The sequence below is a fragment of the Bos grunniens genome, chromosome 12 (genome assembly GCF_055505025.1).
Source record: "Bos grunniens cultivar Pamir isolate PY7600 chromosome 12, Bosgru_T2T1.0, whole genome shotgun sequence".
NCBI classification, from domain to species: domain Eukaryota; kingdom Metazoa; phylum Chordata; class Mammalia; order Artiodactyla; family Bovidae; genus Bos; species Bos grunniens.
In genome coordinates, this window is record NC_141176.1 from 21,826,267 (window position 1) to 21,853,157 (window position 26,891).

The 26,891-nt window shown below is 39.8% G+C and overlaps 1 protein-coding gene and 1 long non-coding RNA gene across 4 annotated transcripts in view; one reads left to right on the plus strand and one right to left on the minus strand.

Moving 5' to 3' along the window:
- LOC147361505 (uncharacterized) overlaps positions 1 to 24,581 on the plus strand; it is a 30,748-nt gene extending 6,167 nt beyond the window's left edge. The window contains exon 2 of the long non-coding RNA XR_015138025.1: positions 24,425 to 24,581. This is a non-coding gene — a long non-coding RNA (uncharacterized LOC147361505). The remainder of the gene's footprint in view (positions 1 to 24,424) is intronic.
- On the minus strand, positions 1 to 25,860 carry CKAP2 (cytoskeleton associated protein 2). 3 transcript variants are annotated; one of them, XM_086329219.1, is made up of 9 exons: positions 25,724 to 25,860; positions 24,713 to 24,797; positions 12,183 to 12,261; positions 11,201 to 12,060; positions 10,317 to 10,521; positions 8,719 to 8,889; positions 6,713 to 6,782; positions 1,702 to 1,954; positions 1 to 1,256 (listed from the first exon to the last, which is right to left on the minus strand). In XM_086329219.1, the coding sequence occupies exons 1-9, from the start codon at positions 25,791 to 25,793 to the stop codon at positions 1,001 to 1,003; spliced, it is 2,049 nt and encodes a 682-aa protein (XP_086185345.1). In that variant the 5' UTR covers positions 25,794 to 25,860; the 3' UTR covers positions 1 to 1,000. The 3 variants fall into 3 exon arrangements, with proteins under 3 accessions (XP_086185345.1, XP_086185344.1, XP_086185346.1); XM_086329218.1 differs by lacking the exon at positions 25,724 to 25,860 and adding an exon at positions 25,124 to 25,410; XM_086329220.1 differs by lacking the exon at positions 25,724 to 25,860 and adding an exon at positions 24,971 to 25,407.
- Between the last annotated feature and the right edge of the window lie 1,031 nt (positions 25,861 to 26,891).

The window sequence follows — 26,891 nt, forward strand, 5'->3', positions numbered from 1 at the left end:
TTGTTATATAGATATTTTACTTTATTGTATACATATTAGATACATATTAGATTTAAAAGGAATAAAAATCCTACTCTCTAGAACATGAGACAGTAAATAGAACAAAGATTGGCACTATTATATAAATGGAATTCATGAACATAAATAAGTAGTGATTTTTAACTATATTTATATTATGCAGTTTTAAAACTGTCTAATCTTTTACAATGACCAAATCCTTACTTGAAACTGTAGAGTTGATAAAGGATATATGCCACTTAAGTATTAGTTTGGAGACTTACAAAACAGTTTTACTGGTGGTATTTATGTGTGAGAGGAGTCCTACTACTGTGTATGATTATCATGTTTTAGGAGACATGATTTAATGGTGAAGTTTTTATATTAACATTACAAGGAAGAAATCAGTTTTAAGTTATTAGTTATTTTAGAAATACTAAACTAGAATGACATTTATGAAATAGTATATATTCCTTCTCTAATTCCATTTTAATGGTCTATATAAACTGTTATCAAACGAAGCGATGGGGTTAAAATTTTTTTAGTATTTTAGATAGTCAAGTTAAAAAAGGAACTTAAGAAAGGAACTCAGATTTAAAGTTCCAAAGACCCATCAGCTTTGGCACGTTTTCTTTCTTACCACAAATCATTTTCCCTTAGAAATGGAGTAGTTAACTATCCTTCTTATGACCTTGGCTATAATAAAAAGAAAGCGGTTAAGAGACCACAGATGCAGCCACCGGCACTGATGGAGAGTGGCAGTGAGCAGGTAGGGACACAGGAGACCGCAGAACTGGGCGACAGAGTGAGCTAACTCGGTCTTAACAAATCAACTATCTCAGAGAAAAACTTGGTCTGTTGAGATCAACAAGGCAGGATTAACTTTCTGCCGTGAATACTTAGGTACTTGGCAACTCCTGACCTAAAGGACATACAAAACCACAACCAACCAACCAGCCAACCACTCTTGGAATATAATATAACTCCATTCCTTATTAGAACTTCACTCCTCTTCTGTTGGGTCAGGTTCAGAGAACATTCCGCACAGGGCTGTGTTGGGACGGCACACGAAAGCATCAGTTTCACAGCCCAACTCTGTTAACTGTTCCAGTGAAGACACGCAAGGATAATGGTCTTTTAACATATCTGGCAATTTAGAGGTCTTCTCTTGAAGACGTCGAGAACGTCTAACTGGTGTTAGAAACTTTAGCTCTTTATATGCTGAATTTGTTTCATCAAACTGCATCTTCTTTTTTACACTAAAAAAGAAAGACCCACAAAATTATTCCCATTTTCACTTCATATTTTTATACTAAATATTTATCCATGTGACTTGTCCTACAGAAAGAGGGCCTGCCAGCTCCCTGAAGTCAGGAACTTTTTCATTTCTCCCTTTGTTGTTTGTTACAACTTGTACACACTAGATACTTGAATACTAGATACTTGAATACCTATAGAATTGGCTAATTGCTCAATTCCAAAACCCGCTGTTATTAGTAATACCCAGAAATTAAAGTTTTTCTTTTTTAAAATGGTAATATTTAGGAAAAAGCAAAGCAAGTACAGGTGAAATGTTCCAATCCCATTTTGTTTGAAATCTTTCTATTAACAAATAGTTCTAATCGGGAGCTTAAAGATTTCAAAATACCACATGCATGATCCCTAAGCATAAAAACAAGAGCACATTACATTTTAAAAGTTTACCTTTGCAAGTATGGTGTAGTAGACACATTATATTTAATTAAGCAACCTGCCCTAGTGTTTGTACTTGGGGTTTTAACATCACTGGTTGGGTCTTTTACTTTGTCATCTTGCTCTTTTTCACAGTCTTGAAACACATTTCTAGGAGGCTTGTTTTCCATTTCCAGTTTTCCTGATTCTAGATCAACACCTGTATCATCAGTATGGGCTTCTTGGATTTTTTCTTCGGCTGCACTAGTCTCCTCAATATTTTCTCCTACAGAGAGATTTATAGATGAAGCTTTTGTTTGAATATAAAGAATAAATTTAGAAGACAAGTTTATTTACAGTTAGCTGAATTTGCAAAATCAAAGAACCACACTGCCATCTTGTAACCATTTACTTTTTCTAAGCAGATACTAACAATTATTTACCAAATACCTAATATTTCCTATGTGTCAGGGATTACAGAAATGAATACCAAAAGGAAATCATCCACACCCTTTAAGAAGTTCACATTCTGTGGAAGAGACATGCTTTAAAATAATTATGTGAAAAATGCTATACAGGAGGTTAAAAAAACAAAGGGTCACGAGAACCCATACAAAGAAATAACTGAATTTGCTTGAGGACAGGGAGATGGCAAAGGAAGGCTTCACAAATGACATTTACATGGGGTCTTGAAAAATGAGTACAAGACAGAAGGAAGACAATCTTGGTATGAAGCTTAAAAATGATCTACTAAGACAAAATTAAAGGGCCAGTGTGCTTAGAATATATAAATTTTAAAAAATTGCGGGATAATTGACATATAATATTTGTTTCAAGTATACAACATAATGATTTGATATTTGTATATATCGTGAAATGACGACAATACATTGTGAAATGATAACATCTGTCCCCATACAGAGTTACAAATCTTTTTTTCTTGTGATGAGGACTTCTAAAGTTTACTCTCTCAACAACTTTCAAATATGCAATACAGTGTTATTACTTCAGATACCACACTGTACTTTGCATCCCCAGGACTTACTTATTTTATAACTGGTAGTTTATATCTTTTGACCTCCCTTCACCCATTTCAGTGGGTTAGGCTGTTCTTAGACCTTCCTCTGCCTTTGGTTTGTGATACGGTCATGGTGGAGAGATCTGACAGGATGTGGTCCACTGGAGAAGGGAATGGCAGACCACTTCAGTATTCTTGCCTTGAGAACCCCATGAACAGTATGAAAAGGCAAAATGATAGGATACTGAAAGAGGAACTCCCCAGGTCAGTAGGTGCCCATTATGCTACTGGAGATCAGTGGAGAAATAACTCCAGAAAGAATGAAGGGATGGAGCCAAAGCAAAAACAATACCCAGCTGTGGATGTGACTGGTGATAGAAGCAAGGTCCGATGCTGTAAAGAGCAATATTGCATAGGAACCTGGAATGTCAGGTCCATGAATCAAGGCAAATTGGAAGTTGTCAAACAAGAGATGGCAAGAGTGAATGTCGACATTCTAGGAATCAGCAAACTAAAATGGACTGGAATGGGTGAATTTAACTCAGATGACCATTATATCTACTACTGCGGGCCGGAATCCCTCAGAAGAAATGGAGTAGCCATCATGGTCAACAAAAGAGTCCAAAATGCAGTACCTGGATGCAATCTCAAAAACGACAGAATGATCTCTGTCCGTTTCCAAGGCAAACCATTCAGTATCACAATAATCCAAGTCTATGCCCCAACCAGTAACGCTGAAGAAGCTGAACGGTTCTATGAAGACCTACAAGACCTTTTAGAACTAACACCCAAAAAAGATGTCCTTTTCATTATAGGGGACTGGAATGCAAAAGTAAGAAGTCAAGAAACACCTGGAGTAACAGGCAAATTTGGCCTTGGAATACGGAATGAAGCAGGGCAAAGACTAATAGAGTTTTGCCAAGAAAATGCACTGGTCATAACAAACACCCTCTTCCAACAACACAAGAGAAGACTCTATACATGGACATCACCAGATGGTCAACACCGAAATCAGATTGATTATATTCTTTGCAGCCAAAGATGGAGAAGCTCTATACAGTCAGCAAAAACAAGACCAGGAGCTGACTGTGGCACAGACAATGAACTCCTTATTGCCAAATTCAGACTTAAATTGAAGAAAGTAGGGAAAACCACTAGATCATTCAGGTATGACCTAAATCAAATTGCTTATGATTATACAGTGGAAGTGAAAAATAGATTTAAGGGCCTAGATTTGATACACAGAGTGCCTGATAAGCTATGGAATGAGGTTCGTGACATTGTACAGGAGACAGGGATCAAGACCATCCCCACGGAAAAGAAATGCAAAAAAGCAAAATGGCTGTCTAGGGAGGCCTTACAAATAGCTGTGAAAAGAAGAGAAGCAAAAAGCAAAGGAGAAAAGGAAAGATATAAGCATCTGAATGCAGAGTTCCAAAGAATAGCAAGAAGAAATAAGAAAGCCTTCTTCAGCAATCAATGCAAAGAAATAGAGGAAAACAACAGAATGGGAAAGACTAGAGATCTCTTCAAGAAAATTAGAGATACCAAGGGAACATTTCATGCAAAGATGGGCTCGATAAAGGACAGAAATGGTATGGACCTAACAGAAGCAGAAGATATTAAGAAGAGATGGCAAGAATACACAGAAGAACTGTACAAAAAAGAGCTTCATGACCCAGATAATCACGATTGTGTGATCACTGACCTAGAGCCAGACATCCTGGAATGTGAAGTCAAGTGGGCCTTAGAAAGCATCACTATGAACAAAGCTAGTGGAGGTGATGGATTCCAGTTGAGCTATTCCAAATCCTGAAAGATGATGCTGTGAAAGTGCTGCACTCAATATACCAGCAAATCTGGAAAACTCAGCAGTGGCCACAGGACTGGAAAAGGTCAGTTTTCATTCCAATCCCAAAGAAAGGCAATGCCAAAGAATGCTCCAAGTACCGCACAATTGCACTCATCTCACACGCTAGTAAAGTAATGCTCAAAATTCTCCAAGCCAGGCTTTAGCAATACGTGAACCGTGAACTTCCTGATGTTCAAGCTGGTTTTAGAAAAGGCAGAGGAACCAGAGATCAAATTGCCAACATCCACCGGATCATGGAAAAAGCAAGAGAGTTCCAGAAAAACATCTATTTCTGCTTTATTGACTATGCCAAAGCCTTTGACTGTGTGGATCACAATAAACTGTGGGAAATTCTGAAAGAGATGGGAATACCAGACCACCTGATCTACCTCTTGAGAAACCTATATGCAGGTCAGGAAGCAACAGTTAGAACTGGACATGGAACAACAGACTGGTTCCAAATAGGAAAAGGAGTACGTCAAGGCTGTATATTGTCACCCTGCTTATTTAACTTCTATGCAGAGTACATCATGAGAAACGCTGGACTGGAAGAAGCACAAGCTGGAATCAAGATTGCCGGGAGAAATATCAATAACCTCAGATATGCAGATGACACCACCCTTATGGCAGAAAGTGAAGAGGAACTCAAAAGCCTCTTGATGAAAGTGAAAGAGGAGAGTGAAAAAGTTGGCTTAAAGCTCAACGTTCAGAAAATGAAGATCATGGCATCCGGTCCCATCACTTCATGGGAAATAGATGGGGAAACAGTGGAAACGGTGTCAGACTTTATTTTTTTGGGCTCCAAAATCACTGCAGATGGTGACTGCAGCCATGAAATTAAAAGACACTTACTCCTTGGAAGCAAAGTTATGACCAACCTAGATAGCATATTCAAAAGCAGAGACATTACCTTGCCAACAAAGGTTTGTCTAGTCAAGGCTATGGTTTTTCCTGTGGTCATGTATGGATGTAAGAGTTGGATTGTAAAGAAGGCTGAGTGCTGAAGAATTGATGCTTTTGAACTGTGGGGTTGGAGAAGACTCTTGAGAGTCCCTTGGACTGCAAGGAGATCCAACCAGTCCATTCTGAAGGAGATCAACCCTAGGATTTCTTTGGAAGGAATGATGCTAAAGCTGAAACTCCAGTACTTTGGCCACCTCATGGGAAGAGTTGACTCATTGGAAAAGACTCTGATGCTGGGAGGGATTGGGGGTAGGAGGAGAAGGGGACAACAGAGGATGAGATGGCTGGATGGCATCACTGACTCGATGGACATGAGTCTGGGTGAACTCCGGGAGTTGGTGATGGACAGGGAGGCCTGGCATGCTGAGATTCATGGGGTTGCAAAGAGTTGGACACAACTAAGCGACTGAACTGAACTGAGTCTTTCCTGGTTTTTCCTTCTGTCACCCTGATCATTCCCTCTTACGTGTGGTTGTATTAGTTGCTCAGTCGTGTCTGATTCTTTGCGACCCCACAGACTGTAGCTTGTCAGACTCCTCTGTCCATGGGATTCTCCAGACAAGAATACTGGAGTGAGTTGTCATTCCTTCTCCAGGGGATCTTCCTGACCCAAGGATCAAACCCAGGTCTCTGCACGGCAGGCAGATTCTTTACCATCTGAGCCACCAGGGAAGCCCATTCCCTCTTAAGCTCCTTCATTAAATACAGCCTTTAAGATGAGATCATATTCATTTCCTGTATGTCCCACTGGTACTTATTAACAGCAATCATAAATAGAAATATTCTCTGTTGAACTAAAAAATCTTTATAGAGGTCATTTAGTCAAAAAAGTGAAAGTCATGTCCAACTCTTTGCAACCCCATGGACTGTAACCTGCCAGGCTTCTGTCCATGGGATTCTCCAGGCAAGAATACTGGAGTGGGTTGCCATTCCCAACTCCAGGAGACCTTCCTGACCAAGACAGGAAAAGGAAAAGGCTTAGAGAGGTAAGGTAACTTTCACAGATACATGGTAACGATTGAACAAGATCTCCTAGTTAAGAATTATTTATACTACATAGAGTCAATGAATTTCAGAGGTAAGTCAACAGAAGTATGAGGAAAGAACCAACTTAAATATTAAAAAAAGTTTAAAAAGATAAAAATAATTCAGCAAAGAAATTTAAAATTAAATCACAATTTACCTGAAGGAAACAAAAGAAACTAACTTACCAAATTTAAGTTTTTCTTGACTCTTCCTTGTCAGAATGTCAACAATTGTATGTCGCATCTCTTCGATGGGCTTAATTTTATTTTAATCAAGAAAGCAGACCCATATAAGTTTTATATTCTCAGACATTAACTAGGTTATCCAAGTTGAAAATATTAAAACCAGTGATTACATATTTTAAAAGAAAGCAATGGTTCTTAGACCATTTTTCTCAGAATTCTTGCTACTCAAGTTGAAAAACATAACTGTCTTTTCCAAATAAAAATGAACTTAAAGAAAAGGAAGAAAGTGAAGTTGCTCAGTCGTGTCCGACTCTTTGCGACCCCATGGACTGTAGCCCACCAGGCTTCTCTGTCCATGGGATTCTCCAGGCAAGAACACTGGAGTGGGTTGCCATTTCCTTCTCCAGGGGATCTTCCGGACCCAGGGATTGAACCCAGGTCTCCCACATTGCAGGCAGATGCTTTACCCTCTGAGCCACCAGGGTTAAGGGATAGAATTTTATCAGTTTAAAAAATTTCTGTTAATTTTTCTTAAGCCTATGGTAACTATTACTGCTTGCTTGACAGAAACAAAATGAACGAACAAGTAGCAAATTAAGACTATTAATATCTATCAAAGAGCTGATTATATTTTTTACTCTAAATTTGTATTACTTTATTCCTTTTCTCCTACATTCCAGCCCATGGTTATATTTTTGTTTCACATGCTATTAAATGCATCTTTGAAGAGTTCAAGGTAGATTAGTCTAACATTTCATTTATTCAAAAATTCAGCAGCTCAGTAACCATGCATTAAACATCATATAGTGTAAGTACTTACTACATTCCCTTGAAGCACAGTGCCTGCTAATGGAGTATATTCAAAGTATGGTACAAAAGGGAAGCTCAGGGTCACAGTCTTAATTCTTGAATTTGGTCCTAAAGGACTCACCCATCAGGTGTTCAGTTTTCTTGTCCAGTTTTGATCCCTGTTCCCCAACTTCTGCTCTGGTCTCACATCTCTTTACTGCTTTCTCTATGAATGCCTGGCTCTAGTTTTGCATCTTAGCTATACTGTCATAAGCACCATTAAGCAACGTCCCTTCTGGCTCAATGTAGTAGGGACCTAACATTCTCTTCCAGGTAAAGTTCGGTGGAATATAATTATCCTTCAGCAAAGTGCCTTACATATTTAGAGAGAATACCTGCTGAATATATGATATTTTAATTCAGGTGAAAGATCAGATAGTATTTGTTGGCTTTGCTGATACTAAAGGATATAGACCTTTCTTAAGGAAAGGCTGAAAAAGAAAAGTTTTTAAAAACTCTGTTTGTAAACAATTTCCAAGAATGCACTTCTGAGAAACTTAGCCAGAAGGAAATACATTTAGGAATATCTGCCCATAAAAACAAAAAAAACAACTAAATAAAAACTCAAGATATGACTTATTCTATAGCCCAGGGCTTTTTTGTAGCAGCACAATGGGAAGAGGTAACAGATACAATATTAAACCACTGCTAATAATGTCAGACAAATTAGTTTATTGCCATTTTCTATATGTGACTGGACCAAACATATGGCATGTAAATGTGAGTCCATAAAGATAGACTTGTAAAGTGAGAGTTCTCTGGTCAGAGAGCTTGCTAACATTTTAAAAGTTAATTTAATTCCATTTGCTTTCTATTAAATAAATACTTTTTAATACTGAAAATTCAGTCTTTCAGTAGATTTCTCCACTAGAGGATGTCCAAAATGACATGTTGTGGTAAACTATTTCTCATATCACATTTTAGGAAACACATATTACAGCTTATATCCATTTTCTAAGGTCTGACTATCCCTAGTACATGAGCAAGCTTTAGAAGGGTGAGAAACAGCATCTATAATATGTAATTCTGTGGTCTTTAAACATTCATTATTGCCACATAAATAAGCAAAATTGTATCAAGTTATATGGTGATGTGTTCCAAAATAATTCTGAATTATTTACACTGAAATAATAATGACCCGTAAGTTATCATCTCACCTGAGCTCCTGACAGAATGGCCTTCTCATAGATTGCGATAATACTTTCAATAGGACTTGTGAGTGATTCAATATGTGCAAGGCATATCCAATATTTAACAAGCTTTTTGGCATCTGGAATATTTTTAATCAGGTCATTTAATGTAACTAATACTTCTTCTTTTGGACACCCCTAAAACAGCAAGAAATAAAGTGAGTGATGCTGTTTAGTCTACAAACTATGAACAATTAAGTAAGCCTACTACAATCAGGATCAGTGGTAAAGAGAAAAAAAGGGTGGTAGAAAATTATTCATAAAATAGTCACCATTGTTTTCCTTACTCCAAACTTATTCTGAATAGTTAGCAAGAAGTAGATCAGTCAAGAGTCAGAAAAATGAAACCCTAGTTGAGAAAAAATTAGTAAACAAAACGGCTAACACGCTGCTCAGTCTTCACGTTTGCCCTCGTGCGTGTAATGGAGTACATCTGTTGGTGTGTGCACGCATATACACTTTTCCCGCCTCTGCCTGGTCTCAGTTGTGGCTTGCAGGCTCTTCTCATTGCAGCAAGTGGGATCCAGTTCCCTGACCAGAGATGGAACCCAGGTTCTCTGCCATTGGGAGCGCAGAGTCCTAGCCACTGGACCACCAGGGGAGTCCCTATTTGTTATTACTTTACTTATAATTTTTTAACCTACCAAATGCTTATGGAACCAGCTCACTAGTTTTTTTTTTTCCCCTAATTATCTTTGTCAGGTTTTAATAGTAAGATTAAAAAAATGAATCTGTAATGGCTTATGTAATTAACAGCTATATACAAGTAAGTAGTAGGGCAGAAAATTCCACAGTATCAATAAAAAACCCCAGTAGAGTAGATAGGAATAGAATCAGTTTCCCTGACCATAATTTTCACTGGCTGTCAGAACTACAAAAAGTTTAAAGATATTCATAAAGACTAGAGAAAAGGTTTTAAATCACACTCTGTATTCATCAGTCTTGCTGTGTTTAGACACTAGTGAGTGACCAAAGCAAGATTAAGGAGACATCAGGAAAAAAAAATACACACACACACACTCCAAAGTTGATTATCATACCCATAGGATTCTGGTCCAAATCATTAAATTCTACAGTTCAAGACCATGTTGGTTTAGATTAATGGGATTTGGTTTGCAAATATTTTAGTTAAATTTAATCTGTGATAATAATTTGTGTTGCTAGTCTTTGGTACAGTGTAGAATGAGTAGAAAAAATAATTTGTAAATACATTGATTGAATGTAAAAAACAGAAGTATCAGAGCAAATACCCAGCCCCAGCCTACTCTATAATAATATCTTAGAGAAATACAATATTTATAAACTCAATGGAAAAAAAATCTAAGTATCCCTTTGATTCATTTATAGGAACTCAATTAGAATGTAGCCCATTAAAGGCTAAAGAGAAACAATCTCACAATTAAGTCTCCATAACACCGCTGACACATTAATTGGTCATAAAAGACTGATGATATAATTTAATGAGATAACACTGATGAAGGTAATTTGTAAGCTATAAACTTAATTTGTAAGCTATTAAGTTATAAGCTATAAAGCTGTAAACAAATATAAGATAAAGACTCTACCTCATTAATCAGGTTCAGGCATTCAGAAAATGTCTTGTTTACTTTTTCAGTAAACAGTCGTTGCTCATCTTCTTCTGCCATGGTAGTCCAGAAGGATCCAACAGGTTGTTCATTTTGTGTTTCGGGCTCAGGCCGGGTAACTGCTGAGCTCGGAGGCCGTTTCAGAATTCTTCCTTTGCCAGCTTTCCACTCACTCAGACGAGCTCTACAGTCAGAAGCAGCATATAAACATTACTGTGACACTGAGGACAGAATTCTGTCAAACACAGCGAAAGCTGAACAACACTTCCAGTCTTTAATTCTACACTAGTGGCACATATATGGTTCACCTGTTTGAAGATAAACAGGGAACATATCAATGTTAACTATATGCACAAAGACCTCAAGAATGCATTTTTAAATGGAGAGGTTATAAAACATTTCCCAATTTCATTAACCATTTTAACTCTGATTACATAAAACAACCTAATTAAACATGTTTTGGTTTGGTTTTAGTCGCTAAGTCATATCTGACTGTTTTGCGACCCCATGGACTGTAGCCCACTGGGCTCCTCTGTCCATGGGATTATCCGGGCAAGAATATTGGAGTGGGTTGCCATTTCCTTCTGCAGGGTTTCTTCCCGACCCAGGGATCAAACCTGTGTCTTCTGCATTGCAGGTGGATTCTTTACCACTGAGCCACCAGGGAAGCCCAATTAAACATACTCAAGCATATGTATACTTAGGATATACTGTTCCACAATATAAATAGGCTTAGACTGATCTACACATGAAGAGAATCCATGTACAAAAAACTTGAATACTCTAATATCAAGGAAATGATAAGCTGAATTCACAAATGAGACTCTACTGAAAATTGAGCTAATAAAATTACATCTACTTACTTTCTCTCCTCCGCAGTTTCTTTGGGCTGAGTCCATCTACTGTCAACAGCTGCTTTCACCGTAGTGTGGCTGCGCTGGCCAGCGCTTTTTGACTTTTCTATCAGTTTAGTGTTAGAAGATGAAGCAGGCCTGGCTACCATTCCAGCTGCCATGCTTTTTGATAGTGTCTTATCTCCTTTTATGTCCTGCGAAGGACTGGTCTTGATGTCAGACAAAACTGTATTTAACTCTTTCTCTCGAGGCCCTTTCCGAACTGTGACATTGGCAGACATCCTGCTGTTGCCGGGTTTCATGGCGTCCTGGGCTTTATTGTGCTGACTTCTAATAGGAGGTCGCACAAGGTGTCGGATCTGAGATGTAGTGCTCGCAAATTTAGTGGTAGACGTCATATGTGAGGCTCTATCACTTTTCACTGTTATGCTGCTGACGTCTCCAGGCTGAGGCTTTGTGGCTTTAGAGACAGTCGCTGGAAGTTTCTTGGTTGTTGCAGAACTCTCATCTTTGACTTGCAGTGGTTTTCTAAAGGAATTAATCTTAGACTGAACAATTTGGCCACGATATGCTCCAAGCACAGGTTTCTTGGGCACGTTAGCATCATGCTTTGGTTTTTCTGTAATCACTGGTTTTTTTTTACTGTTGTTTTTGAGGTGAAATGTTTGGCTTAATGTTCTATGTTGACTTTGGGCGTCATCTTTAACTGGTAACAATGGCAGAGTTTGATTATTATCCTCAGAATTAGGTGGATCCGTGGCTAGAGTTGAATTGGTTAATTCATTAGAAGGTTTTAAAGGAATACAGTTTTTTTCCACTGTTAAATTATTTTTGATCCCGGTAGGTCTACCAACATTCTCTTTATCAGCCTAAAAGAGTTATTTAAGACAAATCAGTATTTTAGAATTCCTTTCTTTCAGAAAGAGTTTAGGGAAAAAATACCTTCTTTAGGGATGAGGAAAAAGGGATGGAGAGCTACTCCATATCTTACCATTTTTGTCTTTATTTTCAGAACTTTTTTCCCTTCTTGGATCTGGCCTTCAGATGTCCTGACTCTCTGATCTCCATCACTTAAAAAAAAAAAAAAGAAAATCCACATGCTTTTAGATAATGCTTCCTTTTTTGGGGGAGGTATAAGATCATGTAACCACTCTCAGACTTGGTAGTTCTAAACTGAGACAAGAACTGAGCTGAGATTGACTTGTTCTAAGCAAAACTTTTCTTTATTGTAGGGTGATTTAAAGCGTAAACAACATGGCTAGGGAAAGTAAAGATATTTTCTTATAGGATCTTAAACCCTGCCATAATCTCATTCTAAACCATTCTCTAGTTGTTCAAACGAGTCTTCAAAAATCTTTGTTAAGCAACACTTTCTTTGGTTAGTTTTAAGTATCTGGTACCAGACTTTCCTTGAAAAAAATTATTTTGAAACAGCTCTCCCAAAAGAAAACCAAAAATTTTCAAACATACAATTTATTAATTAATGTGGATTTTAGTTTCTAGATGGCATTGCATTTAGACTATACATCCCAAGCAAAAGGTTCTTCAAGAATTAAACCTAGGAACAAGATGGCGGATGAGTAGGTGGACGTGGAGTCTATCTCTCTCCATGGATACATCAGGAATACACCTTCAGACACAGAAGTGCATGCAGAACACCAGCTGAGAGCAGACAGGAGGACCTGACCAGCGTAAAAGAATATACAGACCCACGCAAAACTCAGTAGAATGAAGGAACTAGAGGGAAAAACAGGAGTGTTAGTTAGGACTGAGCCTGACCTAGGCGGGTGGGGGAACTGAAGCAGGGGTCTGATCCCCACACTGGGGCAACTGTCTGAGTCAGAGGAGAAACATTTAAGGCTGAGAGTGAAACAGCTGATCTGTGGCAGTCTAAATGGAATGAGACTCAGACAGTCCTTGCTGCAGCCATACATACCCCAGACAGGGCCGTAGATGCCCTGGAAGGCACAGCGGCTGGGAGCTGGAGTTTAGGGATTGTGGAGCAATCCCAGGGTGAGGGTTGCTGTTGACTGTAGAGAGATGGGTTGAGGGGATATGAGGGAGGAGACTATGGTGGGAAATGTCTGTGGAGGAAAGCCAGGCAGCCATGGAAGCAGGGCGACACTGCTGAGTCACATGTAGGGGGTGGAGCCATCACCATAGCCTCTCTCCCCCCACACACCAGAATCCACAGCAGAACAGAGAGGCTGGCCCATCAAACACCGGAGGCACTGAACTACAGACTAGGACCCCACCCAGGGTGCCCCTTTAAGTGCCTGGCGTACCGGTCTATAGAGTAGGGCCCCAGCCAGGGGGGCCCCTCTATGTGCCTGATGCACCAAACAACAGAGAAGGACCCCAGGCAAGGGAGCCCTCTAAGTGCCTGAAGGAGCGGAGCTATAGAGAAAGACTGGCCAAAGAGGCCTTCTGATTGCCAGCTACAAGAGGCTTGAGAAAAGACTCTGGTAGGGCCATAACTCCTGCAACAGAGGTAGTCCATGTCGCTGCACACTTGGCACCACCAGGGTCCCCAGAAGTCAAGCAGCTGCGCCACCTTCACGCTCAACTCTTACGGGGGCAGAGCTGCCACAGGCAAAAAAAGCCTTGCGTCTTTGTGCACAGGGTTGCTTTGGTAGTGTCCAACTCTGCGACTCTGTAGACTGTGGCCTTCCAGGCTTCTCTGTCACGGAGGGGTTCTCCAGGCAAGAATACTGGAGTGTATTGGCCAGTGTGGGTGGCCATACCCTTCTAGAGCACGATATTCCCTGCTGCCCTCGCTGCCAACTCCCGAGTACCTGGTGCTGCCAGAACCCCTGTGACCCATGCACCACCTCCACACCTGGCCCTCACAGGGGCAAACCCAAGTCCTCCAGGGCAGCCTCAGGAGCAAACCCCAGTGGACGACCCACATGCAGAGGTGGAAATAAAACCACAATTAAAACCCAGGGGCAATGCGGCTAAGGAAGAAGGCCCAAAACCTCCCACCAGCTGTACAAGCGGCAGATTAAATCCACAGGATCAACTATGTAGACTCTATCTACGGAATATATAAAAGGTCATTAAGAGCTCCCACAAAAGAAAACGTACTAGTTCTGATAGCTGTGGGCATTGGAGGCAAAAACACAGAGGAGTAAGACCAGGTTAGAGTCTGAGCCCACAGCAGGTGCAGGGATCAGCGCAGTGTTGGAGGGCATCCTAGGGAGGCGAGGCGGACTGTGACTCCCAGCGAGAGAAAGGACTCTGACAGCAGTGACTCAAGAAAAACATTTATTATTCTTATGTTTTGACTTGTTCTGTAGATTCTTTTGTATTTCTTTTTTCTTTTCTTCCCCCTGTGTTATAGTTGTCGATTTTATTGGCACTATGAAATCTAATTAAGCTTTTGAGCTTTTTTTTTTCTTTTTCTTCTCAGTCACATTTTTTATTGCTGTGTAAACCTCTGCCTCTACATTGGGCTTTTGCAGTTCTGGGGAGTTTCCTTTTTTTTTTCTTTTCTCTTTTTAAAACTTTTTAAACCTATTATTATTTCTCCTACATTTATTCCTTTATTGGCTTTTCCTATTGTTTTTTCTTCTTGCAGTTAATCTTTAATGTATATAAATCTTCTTTATCTACCTCTGTTTAGCCTTGCATATCTATTCTTTCTTTTCCTCTCAACATATTTGTTAGTTTTATTTTCATTGCTTTATTCCCCAATTGGCACCTTGCTTTAGTTTTGTTTTCCAGTTTGTTCTTTAGATAGTTAGTTTTGTTCTGGTAGAGATAATTTTTGGTTTCCTTTGTCTGCCGGGTCAATCTGTTGTACTTTTTGTTGGACTGTTTTCATTTTGCTTATGGGTGTTTATGTGTATATTCAGCCACACTTTTTATTTTTATTATTGTTATAAACCTCTGCCTTTGCATTGGACTTTTGCAATTCTGTTGAGTTATGCTTTTTTTCTTTCTTCTTTTTTTTTTTTTTTATAATTTTAACTTAAATTTTTTAAACCTATTATTTTTTTCTACATTTATTCCTTTGTTTGCCTTTCCTACTGTTCTTTCCTGTTGCAATTAATCTTTAATACATATAAATCTTCCGCATATACCTCTATTTAACTTTGCATACCTATTCTTTCTTTTCTTTCCTCTCAACATATTTGTTAGTTTTGTTTTCATTGCTTTATTACCCACTTGACACCTTGCTTTAGTTTTGGTTTCCAGTTTGTGCTTTACTTAGTTTTATTCTTAACTGGTAAATATAATTTTTTATTTCCTTTGTTCTCTGGGTCAATCTATTGTACTTTACTTTTGTTGGACTATTTTGACTTTGCTCATGGGTATACATGTATATTCCATTATTTTAATTATTATTTGACTGATTTTGTAACTGCCATTTGTCTGGAGTTCATCTTTGGTCCCTCGTTTTTGGATATTTGTTTTAATCTCACTTAATGCCATAACAAACCATTTGTAGAAGCTTTGATCCTGACCAGAGATCAAGCCTTGAGCCTTTAGAGTGGGAACACTGACCCCAAGACCCTAGACTACCAGAGAACTAACCTTCAGTTCAGTTCAGTCGCTCAGTCATGTCTGACTCTTTGCGACCCCATGAATCACAGCACACCAGGCCTCCCTGTCCATCACCAACTCCTGGAGTTCACTCAGACTCATGTCCATCGAGTTGGTGATGCCATCCAGCCATCTCATCCTCTGTCGTACCCTTCTCCTCCTGCCCCCAATCCCTCCCAGCATCAGAGTCTTTTCCAATGAGTCAACTTTTCACACGAGGTGGCGAAAGTACTGGAGTTTCAGCTTTAGCATCATTCCTTCCAAAGAACACCCAGGGCTGATCTCCTTTCTTCAGTTCAGTTCAGTTCAGTCGCTCAGTCGTGTCCAACTCTAGTAGCAGATAGTGAGAACTCACACAAAGGAAACCACTTGAATACAATTCCCGGCATCACCCAACCAACAGTAGCACACTGTGCAGGAGGCCTCATCTAAACAACAAACAAAACAAAAATACAAACCCAATCATCAGCAGACAGGATTACCACCTCACTCAGCCTTGCCCATCAGAGGAAAAACAAAGACTCAGCACAAATCTCACCCTATAAGAAGCTTACACAAACCACTGGACCAACCTTAGGAGGGCAGAAATCAAAAGGAAGAAAGAATTCAACCCTGAAGCCTGGGAAAAGGAGACCTCAAACACAATAAGTTAAAAAAAAATAATGAAAAGGCAGAGAAATACTACACAAATAAAAGAACAAACTAGAAACACATTAGTCCAAATAAATTAAGAGGAGATAGGCAAGCTACCTGAAAAAGAATTCAGAATAATGATAATAAAGATGATCAAAAAACAAAATGGAGAAAATGCAAAAATCAATTAACAAAGACCTAGAAGAATTAAAGAATAAACATACAAACAACACAATTAATGAAATTTAAAATACTCTAGAAGGAATAATAGCAGAAGAACGAATCAGTGAGCTAGAAGATAAAATGGTGGAAATAACTTCTGAAAAGAACTGATATTCTCAGAGACATCTGGGACAATATCAAACGTACCAACAATTCAAAGAATTATATGGGTCCCAGAAGAAGAGAAAAAGAAAGGGTATGAGAAAATTTTTGAAGAGATTATAGTTGAAAATTTCCCCAACATGGAAAAAGAAATAGTCAATCAAGTCCAAGAGGCATAAAGAGTCTCATACAGGATAAACCCAAGGAGGAATATGCCAAGACACTCACTAATTAAACTAACAAAGACTAAACACAAAGAAAGAATATTAAAAGCAGCAAGGGAGAAGCAACAAGTAACATACAAGGGAAACCCCATACATTTAACAGCTGATCTTTCAGCAGAAACTGTGCAGGCCAGAAGGGAATGGCAGGATATATTTAAAGTACTGAAAGGGAAAAAGAAAAATCTACAACCAAGATTACTGTATCTGGCAAAGATCTCATTCAAAATTGATGGAGAAATAAAAAGTTTCTCAGACAAGCAAAAGTTAAAGAATTCAGTACCACCAAACCAGCTTTACAACAAATGTTAAAGGGGCTTATGTAGTCAAGAAATACAAGAAAAAGAAAAAGATCTACAAAATCAACCCCAAACAATTAAGCAAATGGCAATAGGGACATATGTATCAATAATTACTTTAAATGTAAATGGATTAAATGCTCCAACCAAAAGACACAGACTGGCTGAATGGATACAAAAACAAGACCCATACAAATGCTGTCTACAAGAAACCCACTTCAGACCTAAAGACACATATAGACTGAAAGTGAGAGGATGGGAAAATATATTCCATGCAAATGGGAAGCAAAAGAAAGCTGGAGTAGCAATCCTCATATCAGACAAAACAGACTTTAAAATAAAGAAGATTACAAGAAATAAGGAAGGACACTGCATAATGATCAAAGGATCAATCCAAAAGGAAGACATAACAATTGTAAATATCTATGCACCCAACATAGGAGCACGTCAGTACATAAGACAAACACTAATAGACACAAAAGGAGAAATGGACAGTAACACAATAATAGTAGGAGACTTCCCACTCACACCAATGGAGAGATCATCAAAACAGAAAATTAATAAGAAAACAGAAGTCTTAAATGATACATAAGATGAGATGGATCTCATTAATATCTTCAGGACATTCCATCCAAATGCAGAAGAATACACCTTCTTCTCAAGTGCACATGCAACATTCTCCAGAATAGACCACGTTTTGGGTCACAAATCAAACCTCAATAAATTTAAGAAAACTGAAGTCGTAGCAAGCATCTTCTCCAATCACAATGCTATGAGACTAGATATCAATTACAAGAAAAAAACTGTAAGAAACACAAACACATGGAGCCTAAACAACACGTTTCTAAATAACCAACAGGTTCCTGAAGAAATCAAAAAATTTCTAGAAACAAATGACAATGAAAACACAAATCAAAACCTATGGGAGCAGCTTTTGCTGAAGTTCTAAGAGGGAAGTTTATAGCAATACAATCCTACCTCAAGAAACAAGAAAAACATTGAATAGACAACCTAACTTTACACCTAAAACAACTGGAAAAATAAGAACAAAAACCCCCAAAAATTAGTAGAAGGAAAGAAACATAAAGATCTGAGCAGAAATAAATGAAAAAGAAATGAAAGAAACAATAGTAAAGATTAATAAAACTAAAAGCTGGTTCTTTGAGAAAATAAACAAAATTGACAAACCTTTAGCCAGACTCATCAAGAAAAAAAGAGAAGAATCAAATCAACACATTAGAAATGAAAAAGGAGAGGTTAAAACAGACAATGCAGAAATACAAAGGATTATAAGAGACTATTATGAACAACAATATGGCAATAAAATGGATAACCTGGAAGAAATGGACAGATTCTTAGAAAAGTTCAATCTTCAGGACTGAACCAGGAAGAAATAGAAATTATGAACAACCCAATTACAAGCACTGAAATTGAGGCTGTGATAAAAAATCTTCCAAAAAACAAAAGCCCAGGATCAGATGGCTTCACAGGAGAATTCTATCAAACATTTTGAGACAAGCTAATGCCTATCCTTCCAAACTCTTTCAAAACATTGCAGAGGAAGGAACACTTCCAAACTCAATTCTATGAGGCCACCATCACCCTGAAAACCAAAACCAGACAAAGACAACGCAAAAAAAGAAAACTACAGGCCAATATCACTGATGAACACAGATGCACAAATCCGCAGCAAAACTTCAGCAAACAGAATTCAGCAACACATCAAAAAGCTCATACCCCATGAGCAAGTTGGGTTTATTCCAGGAATGCAAGGATTCTTCAATATACGCAAATCAAACAATGTGATATACCATATTAACAAACTGAAAGATAAAAACCATATGATAATCTCAATAGATGCAGAAAAAGCCTTTGAAAAAATTCAGCACCCATTTATGGTTAAAACTCTTCAAAAAAATGGGCATAGAAGGAACCTACCTCAACATAGTAAAGGCCATACATGATTAGCCTACAGCAAGCATTATTCTCAATGATGAAAAACTGAAAGCATTGCCCCTAAGATCAGGAACAAGACAAGGGTGTCCACTTTCACCACTATTATTGAACATAGTTTGGAAGTCCTAGCTACAGCAATCAGAGAAGAAAAAGAAATAAAAGGAATCCAGATCAGAAAAGAAGTAAAGCTCTCACTGTTTACAGAAGACATGATACTATACATAGAAAACCCTAAAGATAGTATCAGAAAATTACTAGAGCTAATCAGTGAATTTAGCAAAGTTGCAGGATACAAAATCGATACAAAGAAGTGACTTGCATTTCTATATACTAACAGTGAAAAATCAGACAGAGAAATTAAGGAATCGATCCCAATCACCATTGCAACAAAAAGAATTAAATATCTAGGAATAAACTTACATAAGGAGACAAAAGAACTGTACACAGAAAATTATAAGACACTGATGAAAGAAATCCAAGATGACATAAGCAGATGGAGAGATACTCCATGTTCCTGGGTAGGAAGAATAAATATTGTGAAAATGACTATACTACCAAATGCAATCTACAGATTCAGTGTGATTCCTATCAAATTACCAATGGCATTTTCCACAGAACTAGAACAAAACATTTCACAATTCATATGGAAACACAAAAGACCCTGAATAGCTGAAGTAGTCTTGAGAAAGAAGAATGAAGCTGGAGGAATCAACCTTCCTGACTTCAGATTATACTACAAAGCTACAGTCATCAAGACTGTATGGGACTGGCACAAAAACAGAAATATAGACAAAATGGAACAAGATAGAAAGCCCAGAAATAAACCCATGCACCTATGGGTACCTTATTTTTGACAAAGGAGGCAAGAATACACAGTGGGGAAAGACAACCTCTTCAGTAAATGGTGCTGGGAAAACTGGACAGCTACACGTCAAAGAATAAAATTAGAACACTTCCTAACACCATACACAAAGATAAACTCAAAATGGATTAAAGACCTAAATCCAAGACCAGAAACTATAAAACTTTTAGAGGAAAATGTAGAATACTTGATGACATAAATCAAAGCAAGATCCTCTATAACCCACCTCCTAGGGTAAAGGAAATAAAAACAAAAGTAAACAAGTGGGACCTCATTAAACTTAAAAGCTTTTGCACAGCAAAGGAAACTATAAGCAAGGTGAAAAGACAACCCTCAGAATGGGAGAAAATAAAAGTAAATGAAACAACTGACAAAGGATTAATTTCCAAAATATACAAGCAGCTCATATAACTCAATACCAGAAAAACAAACAACTCAATCAAAAAGTGGGAAAAAGACCTAAACAGACATTTCTCCAAAGAAGACATACAGATGGCTAATAGACACATGAAAAGATGCTCAACATCGCTCATTATTAGAGAAATGCAAATCAAAACCACAACCTCAGACCAGTCAGAATGGCCATCATCAAAAAGTCTACAAACAATAAATACTGGAAAGGGTGTGGAGAAAAGGGAATGCTCTTGCACTGTTGGTGGGAATGTAAATTGATACAGCCACTATGGAAGACAGTATGGAGACTCCTTAAAAAACTATGAATAAAACCACTATATGACCCAGCAATCCCACTCCTGGCATACACCCTGAGGCAACCAAAATTGAAAAAGACACATGTATCCCACTGTTCACTGCAGCACTATATACAATAGCTAGAACATGGTGGCAACCTAGATGTCTATCAACAGATGAATGGATAAAGAAGTTGTGGTACATATACACAATGGAATATTCAAAGTTCAGTTCAGTCGCTCAGTCGTGTCCAACTCTTTGCGATCCCATGAATCGCAGCACGCCAGGCCTCCCTGTCCATCACCAACTCCCGGAGTTCACTCAGACTCACGTCCATCGACTCAGTGATGCCATCCAGCCATCTCATCCTCTGTCGTCCCCTTCTCCTCCTGCCCCCAATCCCTCCCAGAATCAGAGTTTTCCAATGAGTCAACTCTTCGCATGAGGTGGCCAAAGTATTGGAGTTTCAGCTTCAGCATCAGTCCTTCCAATGAACACCCAGGACTGATCTCCTTCAGAATGGATCGGTTGGATCTCCTTGCAGTCCAAGGGACTCTCAAGAGTCTTCTCCAACACCACAGTTCAAAAGCATCAATTCTTCGGCGCTCAGCCTTTTTCACAGTCCAACTCTCACATCCATACATGACTACTGGAAAAACCATAGCGTTGACTAGACGGACCTTTGTTGGCAAAGTAATGTCTCTACTTTTCAATATGCTATCTAGGTTGGTTATAACTTTCCTTCCAAGGAGTAAGCATTTTTTAATTTCATGGCTGCAGTCACCATCTGCAGTGATTTTGGAGCCCCCCAAAATAAAGTCTGACACTGTTTCCACTGTTTCCCCATCATTACTTAGCCATAAAATGGAACGCATTTGAGTCAGTTCTGATAAGGTGGATGAACCTAGAACCTATTATACAGAGTGAAGTGAGTCAGAAAGAGAAAGATAAGTATCATATTCCAATGCACGTATACAGAATCTAGAAAAATGGTACTGAAGAATTTATTTACAGGGCAGCAACGGGACTTCCCTAGTGGCTCAGAGGCTAAAACGTCTGCCTGCAATGCGGGAGACCCGGGTTCAATCCCTGGGTTGGGAAGAGCCCCTGGAGAAGGAAATGGCAACCCACTCCAGTATTCTTGCCTGGAGAATCCCATGGACGGAGGAGCCTGGTGGGCTATAGTCCACGGGGTCGCAAAGAGTAGGACACAACTGACCGACTTCACTAACGGAGACATAGAGAATAGACTTATGGACACGGGGAGAGGAGAGGAGAAGAGAGGGTTAGATGTATGGAAAGAATAACATGGAAACTTATATTAGCATATGTAAACAGCCAATGGAAATTTGCTGTATGGCTCAGGAAACTCAAACAGGGGCTCTGTATCAACCTAGAGGGGTGGGATGCAGAGGGAGACGGGAGGGAGGTTTCAAAAGGTAAGGGATATATGTGTACCTATGGCTGATTCATGTTGAGGTCTGACAGAAAACAACAAAATTCTATAAAGCAATTACTCTTCAATTTAAAAAAAAAAAAGAAGAATTAAACCCAAACTTCTTTTTACAGAGATAGGCTAGTTAGTACAGGCCATGAGACCCTCTTAGCAAGTGATTTCATATTCTGTGAACAAAGTGGGGAAAAAAGGGTCAGTTGGACATGCCTTTGATTCTAAGTCAGATTTCAACTTCATAGATACAAAAATGTGAACAAAATGTATATTTTAGGGTCAACAGACTTTGAGAGCTCTATAGTTTAGAATGTTCTTCCCGTTGTGTATAAGAGTACTCTAAACCCCATAACCCAGTTGGATCCCTTATTTAAATAAGTACTTGAGAGTCACAGTCACATTTGAATTAATGTTCTTTCTCTGCTTTCCCTCTATTAATTTCATTCCACCTCAAAGTCTTAAATAAATACCATCTACACACTGACAACTTGCAAGTTTTTATCTCTAGTCCAATTCTCACCCCCGGAACTTCAGACACATCACTGTTTGGCATCTCCACTTAGATGTCTTCTTGCTACCTCAAACTTATCATGGTCAAACAGAGCTCTGGATTCTCCCACTCTTCCCTCACGCTTCCCATCTCAATATACAGGATCACCATCCACCCAGTTATTCAAATCAAAAGTCTAGGATCATCTTTTTGTCTTGAACAAAAAAATTGGGATTTGTAAAGAAAATGTTTATTCTAAAGTAAAGAAACTATATGCAAGTCAGGAAGAAACAGAACTGGACATGGAACCACAGACTGGTTCCAAATAGGAAAAGGAGTACGTCAAGGCAGTATATTGTCACCCTGCTTATTTAACTTCTATGCAGAGTCCATCATGAGAAACGCTAGGCTGGAAGAAACACAAGCTGGAATCAAGATTGCCAGGAAAAATATCAATAACCTCAGATATGCAGATGACACCACTCTTATGGCAGAAAGTGAAGAGGAACTAAAAAGCCTCTTGATGAAAGTGAAAGAGGAGAGTGAAAAAGTTGGCTTAAAGCTCAACATTCTGAAAACTAAGATCATGGCATCTGGTCCCATCACTTCATGGGAAATAGATGGGGAAACAGTGGAAACAGTGTCAGACTATTTTTCTGGGCTCCAAAATCACTGCAGATGGTGACTGCAGCCATGAAATTAAAAGACACTTACGCTTTGGAAGGAAAGTTATGACCAACCTAGATAGCATATTGAAAAGCAGAGACATTACTTTGCCAACAAAGGTCCGTCTAGTCAAGGCTATGGTTTTTCCAGTGGTCATGTATGGATGTGAGAGTTGGACTGTGAAGAAAGCTAAGCGCCGAAGAATTGATACTTTTGAACTGTGGTGTTGGAGAAGACTCTTGAGAGTCCCTTGGACTGCAAGGAGATCCAATCAGTCCATTCTAAAGGAGATCAGTCCTGGGTGTTCATTGGAAGGACTGATGCTGAAGCTGAAACTCCAATACTTTGGCCACCTCATGCGAAGAGTTGACTCATTGGAAAAGACTCTGATGCTGGGAGGGATTGGGGGCAGAAGTAGAAGGGGATGACAGAGGATGAGATGGCTAGATGGCATCACTGACTCGACGGACGTGAGTTTGAGTGAACTCCGGGAGTTGGTGATAGACAGGGAGGCCTGGCGTGCTGTGATTCATGGGGTCACAAAAAGTCGGACACGACTGAGCAACTGAACTGAAAGAAACTAATTAATGTAAAAAATATATATTTTTTAATTTTTATTTGGGAACAATGCCAAACTTATATAAAGTTGCAAAATTATAAATAATTTAAAGAATATGCATATATTCTTTACCCAGATTTGCCTGTTAACATTTTATCTCATTTGCAATATCATTTGCACTCTTCCTGAACGTATCTATGTGTAGAATATATACAACTTTTTACCTGAACCTTTCAAGTTAAGTTATATACATGATGGCTCTTTACCACTAAATGATTTGATGTTTATTTCCTAAAAACAGGAATTTTATATACTCACAGAACAGTTATCAAATTCATAAGTTTACTTTGATTTACCACCTTATTGTTCACAGTTGAAAACTGAGCTAATAATGTCCTTCACAGTATTTCCTTTTCCACTATCAAACACAGTATAAGGGTCAGGTATTGAACTTAGCTGTCATATCTCTTTAGCCTCCTTTAACCTGGATATTCAGGATCATCTCTGACTCTATTTTTTCTTTTATATCCCACAGCTAATCCATCACCAAGTCCTGCCAGCTCTATCTCCTAAATATAAGCAGAAGTTTCCACCCTGGAGAAGGGTATGAAGCATTCATCAAGACAAACTATATCAATAAATACAGTACCTATTATAAAGAAATGCAAATTAAAATACTGGATTAAATAAAATGTTATTAAAATTCATTTTCTTTAAAAAATGTGGCCACTAGAAAATTTTAAATTACACATGTGGCTCACATTACATCTTTACTGGACAGCTCTAATTTGACAAATGTGAATTGAAAAAAATTTGACCTCACCTGAGTAACATCTGATTTTCCTGTTTGCATGCAAAGGAAGTTTTTCTTTTTAACAGATGCTCCTTGAGTTTTTGTCTTCTTTGCTCTAAATAACAAAAGAGCTACAGGTCAGCATCAGCTACAATAACACCAAATAAAATACTGATTTAACTTCGAAAAATATTCTACTTGAGATCACATACTGTCTATAACCGAAAATTTCCCATTTCAATACTGCCTTTGAGAAATAATAATATTTTTAAATGACTGTTACTATACCTGGTCCCCATAACCACTCTGTACAAGAATAACATTCCCTACTGTCCGAAAGTGAAGTCTGGAGAGCATCACTGTCGACATACAGTTCCCGAAAGCCAAGTTTCAAGAGCTAAATGGTAGAGATGAGACACCTGACTCCAAGTTCTAATTTACCAGAAGTGGGTGAGAATTTGTTTTCCCATCCATAGGCCAAGAAACAGCTATTATTTCTGAAGACCCGGACAACCCGGACAACAGATTTCTCTGAACTCGAAGGGAACATGCGTTCAATCTGAAGCATCAAACGCGCACACCCTTCTCTGCAGAAAAGAACTCCCGACTCCGGAGGTGGGAGGGGCCTGCGCAGGCGCAGCTCACCCGGGCGGGCGCGGCCCCGCCCCCGCGGGCCCGGAGCCCTGCACACTCGCTCCTACCTCGCCCCCGGCTAAACGGATTCTCTCACCTGAGGCGCGTCTCCCCCCGCCAGCGTGTCTCGACCGCACGCAAGGCGTTCAATCCGTACACTAACACCACACAGCGGGCACCACTCCGATTGTCCCGTTCATAAACGCCGAGAACGCGGCCGCGAGAGGCCAAGCGCCCCGTGCGGGCTTCTCACACAACCGTACCGGGGTTGGGGGCGGGGGAAGCCGGTCTGCGGCCCCGCGGCCCTGACGGCCTTGCCCGAGCCATCCCGCGCCCGCGGGCGCCCCGGCCCCTCAGGCAAACGATCCACCGTCCGGCTCGCGCCACTCCCGCCACCGCGGGCCTCACCTCTGAATGCGGACTGGGTCCTCTGACTCGGGTTCAGCTGCAGGTCCTGGGGGATGGCTGGGGTGCTCATCACAGCTCGGGGAAGCAGGGTACGCGTCTCTGGCGTAAACTTCCTCGGGACGCCGCTGCTCTTCTCTGCCTCTGGGCGCGCGGGCTCTGCCTTAGACAGCGCGGCCGCCCATTGGTGCTCGGCGTGAATTGAACGAGCCAATGGGCATAGAGGGGCGGGGCCTGAGCTACGGTTGCAGAGGCGGGGCTTGCGACTCCTGACTTCGGTTAGGACCGCTCTGGACTGAGTCCATGGGTTTTCAAACTTAAACAGCGTGCTTGGGCTTGGGCTTGGACTTGGACTTGGTCATGTGAGAGGAGTCGGCCTGCTACGTCTCTGCTCAGTAGCAGATACATCTCTTCTTTAGACTCTCACACTGCATTGACGAAGGCAGAGGAGAAAAGTGTTGTCTGGTGTGTTTCAGTTCAGTTCAGTTCAGTCGCTCAGTCGTGTCCTCTTTGCGACCCCATGAACTGCAGCACTGGGATTTCTTTGGAAGGAATGATGCTAAAGCTGAAACTCCAGTACTTTGGCCACTTCATGCGAAGAGTTGACTCATTGGAAAAGACTCTGATGCTGGGAGGGATTGGGGGCAGGAGGAGAAGGGGACGACAGAGGATGAGATGGCTGACTTGATGGACGTGAGTCTGAGAGAACTCCGGGAGTTGGTGATGGACAGGGAGGCCTGGCCTGCTGTGATTCATGGGGTCGCAAAGAGTCGGACACGACTGAGCGACTGATCTGATCTGATCTGATCCTCATTTTAAACTTTTCTCTTCCTCTCCTCTTTTTCGCATCTGATAATTGTGTAGTACAGAGGAAAAAGTGAAAGAAAAGTGTTAGTCGTTCAGTTCAGTCGCTCAGTCTTGTCCGATTCTTTGCGACCCCATGAATCGCAGCACGCCAGGCCTCCCTGTCCATCACCAACTCCCGGAGTTCACTCAAACTCACGTCCATCAAGTCAGTGATGCCATCCAGCCATCTCATCCTCTGTCGTCCCCTTCTCCTCCTGCCCCCGATCCCTCCCAGCATCAGAGTCTTTTCCAATGAGTCAACTCTTCGCATGAGGTGGCCAAAGTATTGGAGTTTCAGCTTTAGCATCATTCCCTACAAAGAAAT

What these genes read in the sequence shown, in the direction of transcription:
- CKAP2 (XM_086329218.1), bottom strand. Translation starts at nt 25,250, where the DNA reads ATGCTTCAGATTGAACGCATGTTCCCTTCGAGTTCAGAGAAATCTGTT. An exon ending in GAAACTGCGGAGGAGAGAAA is followed by an intron (nt 10,522 to 11,200) that starts GTAAGTAGATGT and finishes TTCTGACTGTAG; the next exon opens with AGCTCGTCTGAGTGAGTGGA. An exon ending in TCAAGAAAAACTTAAATTTG is followed by an intron (nt 1,955 to 6,712) that starts GTAAGTTAGTTT and finishes ATCTCTCTGTAG; the next exon opens with GAGAAAATATTGAGGAGACT.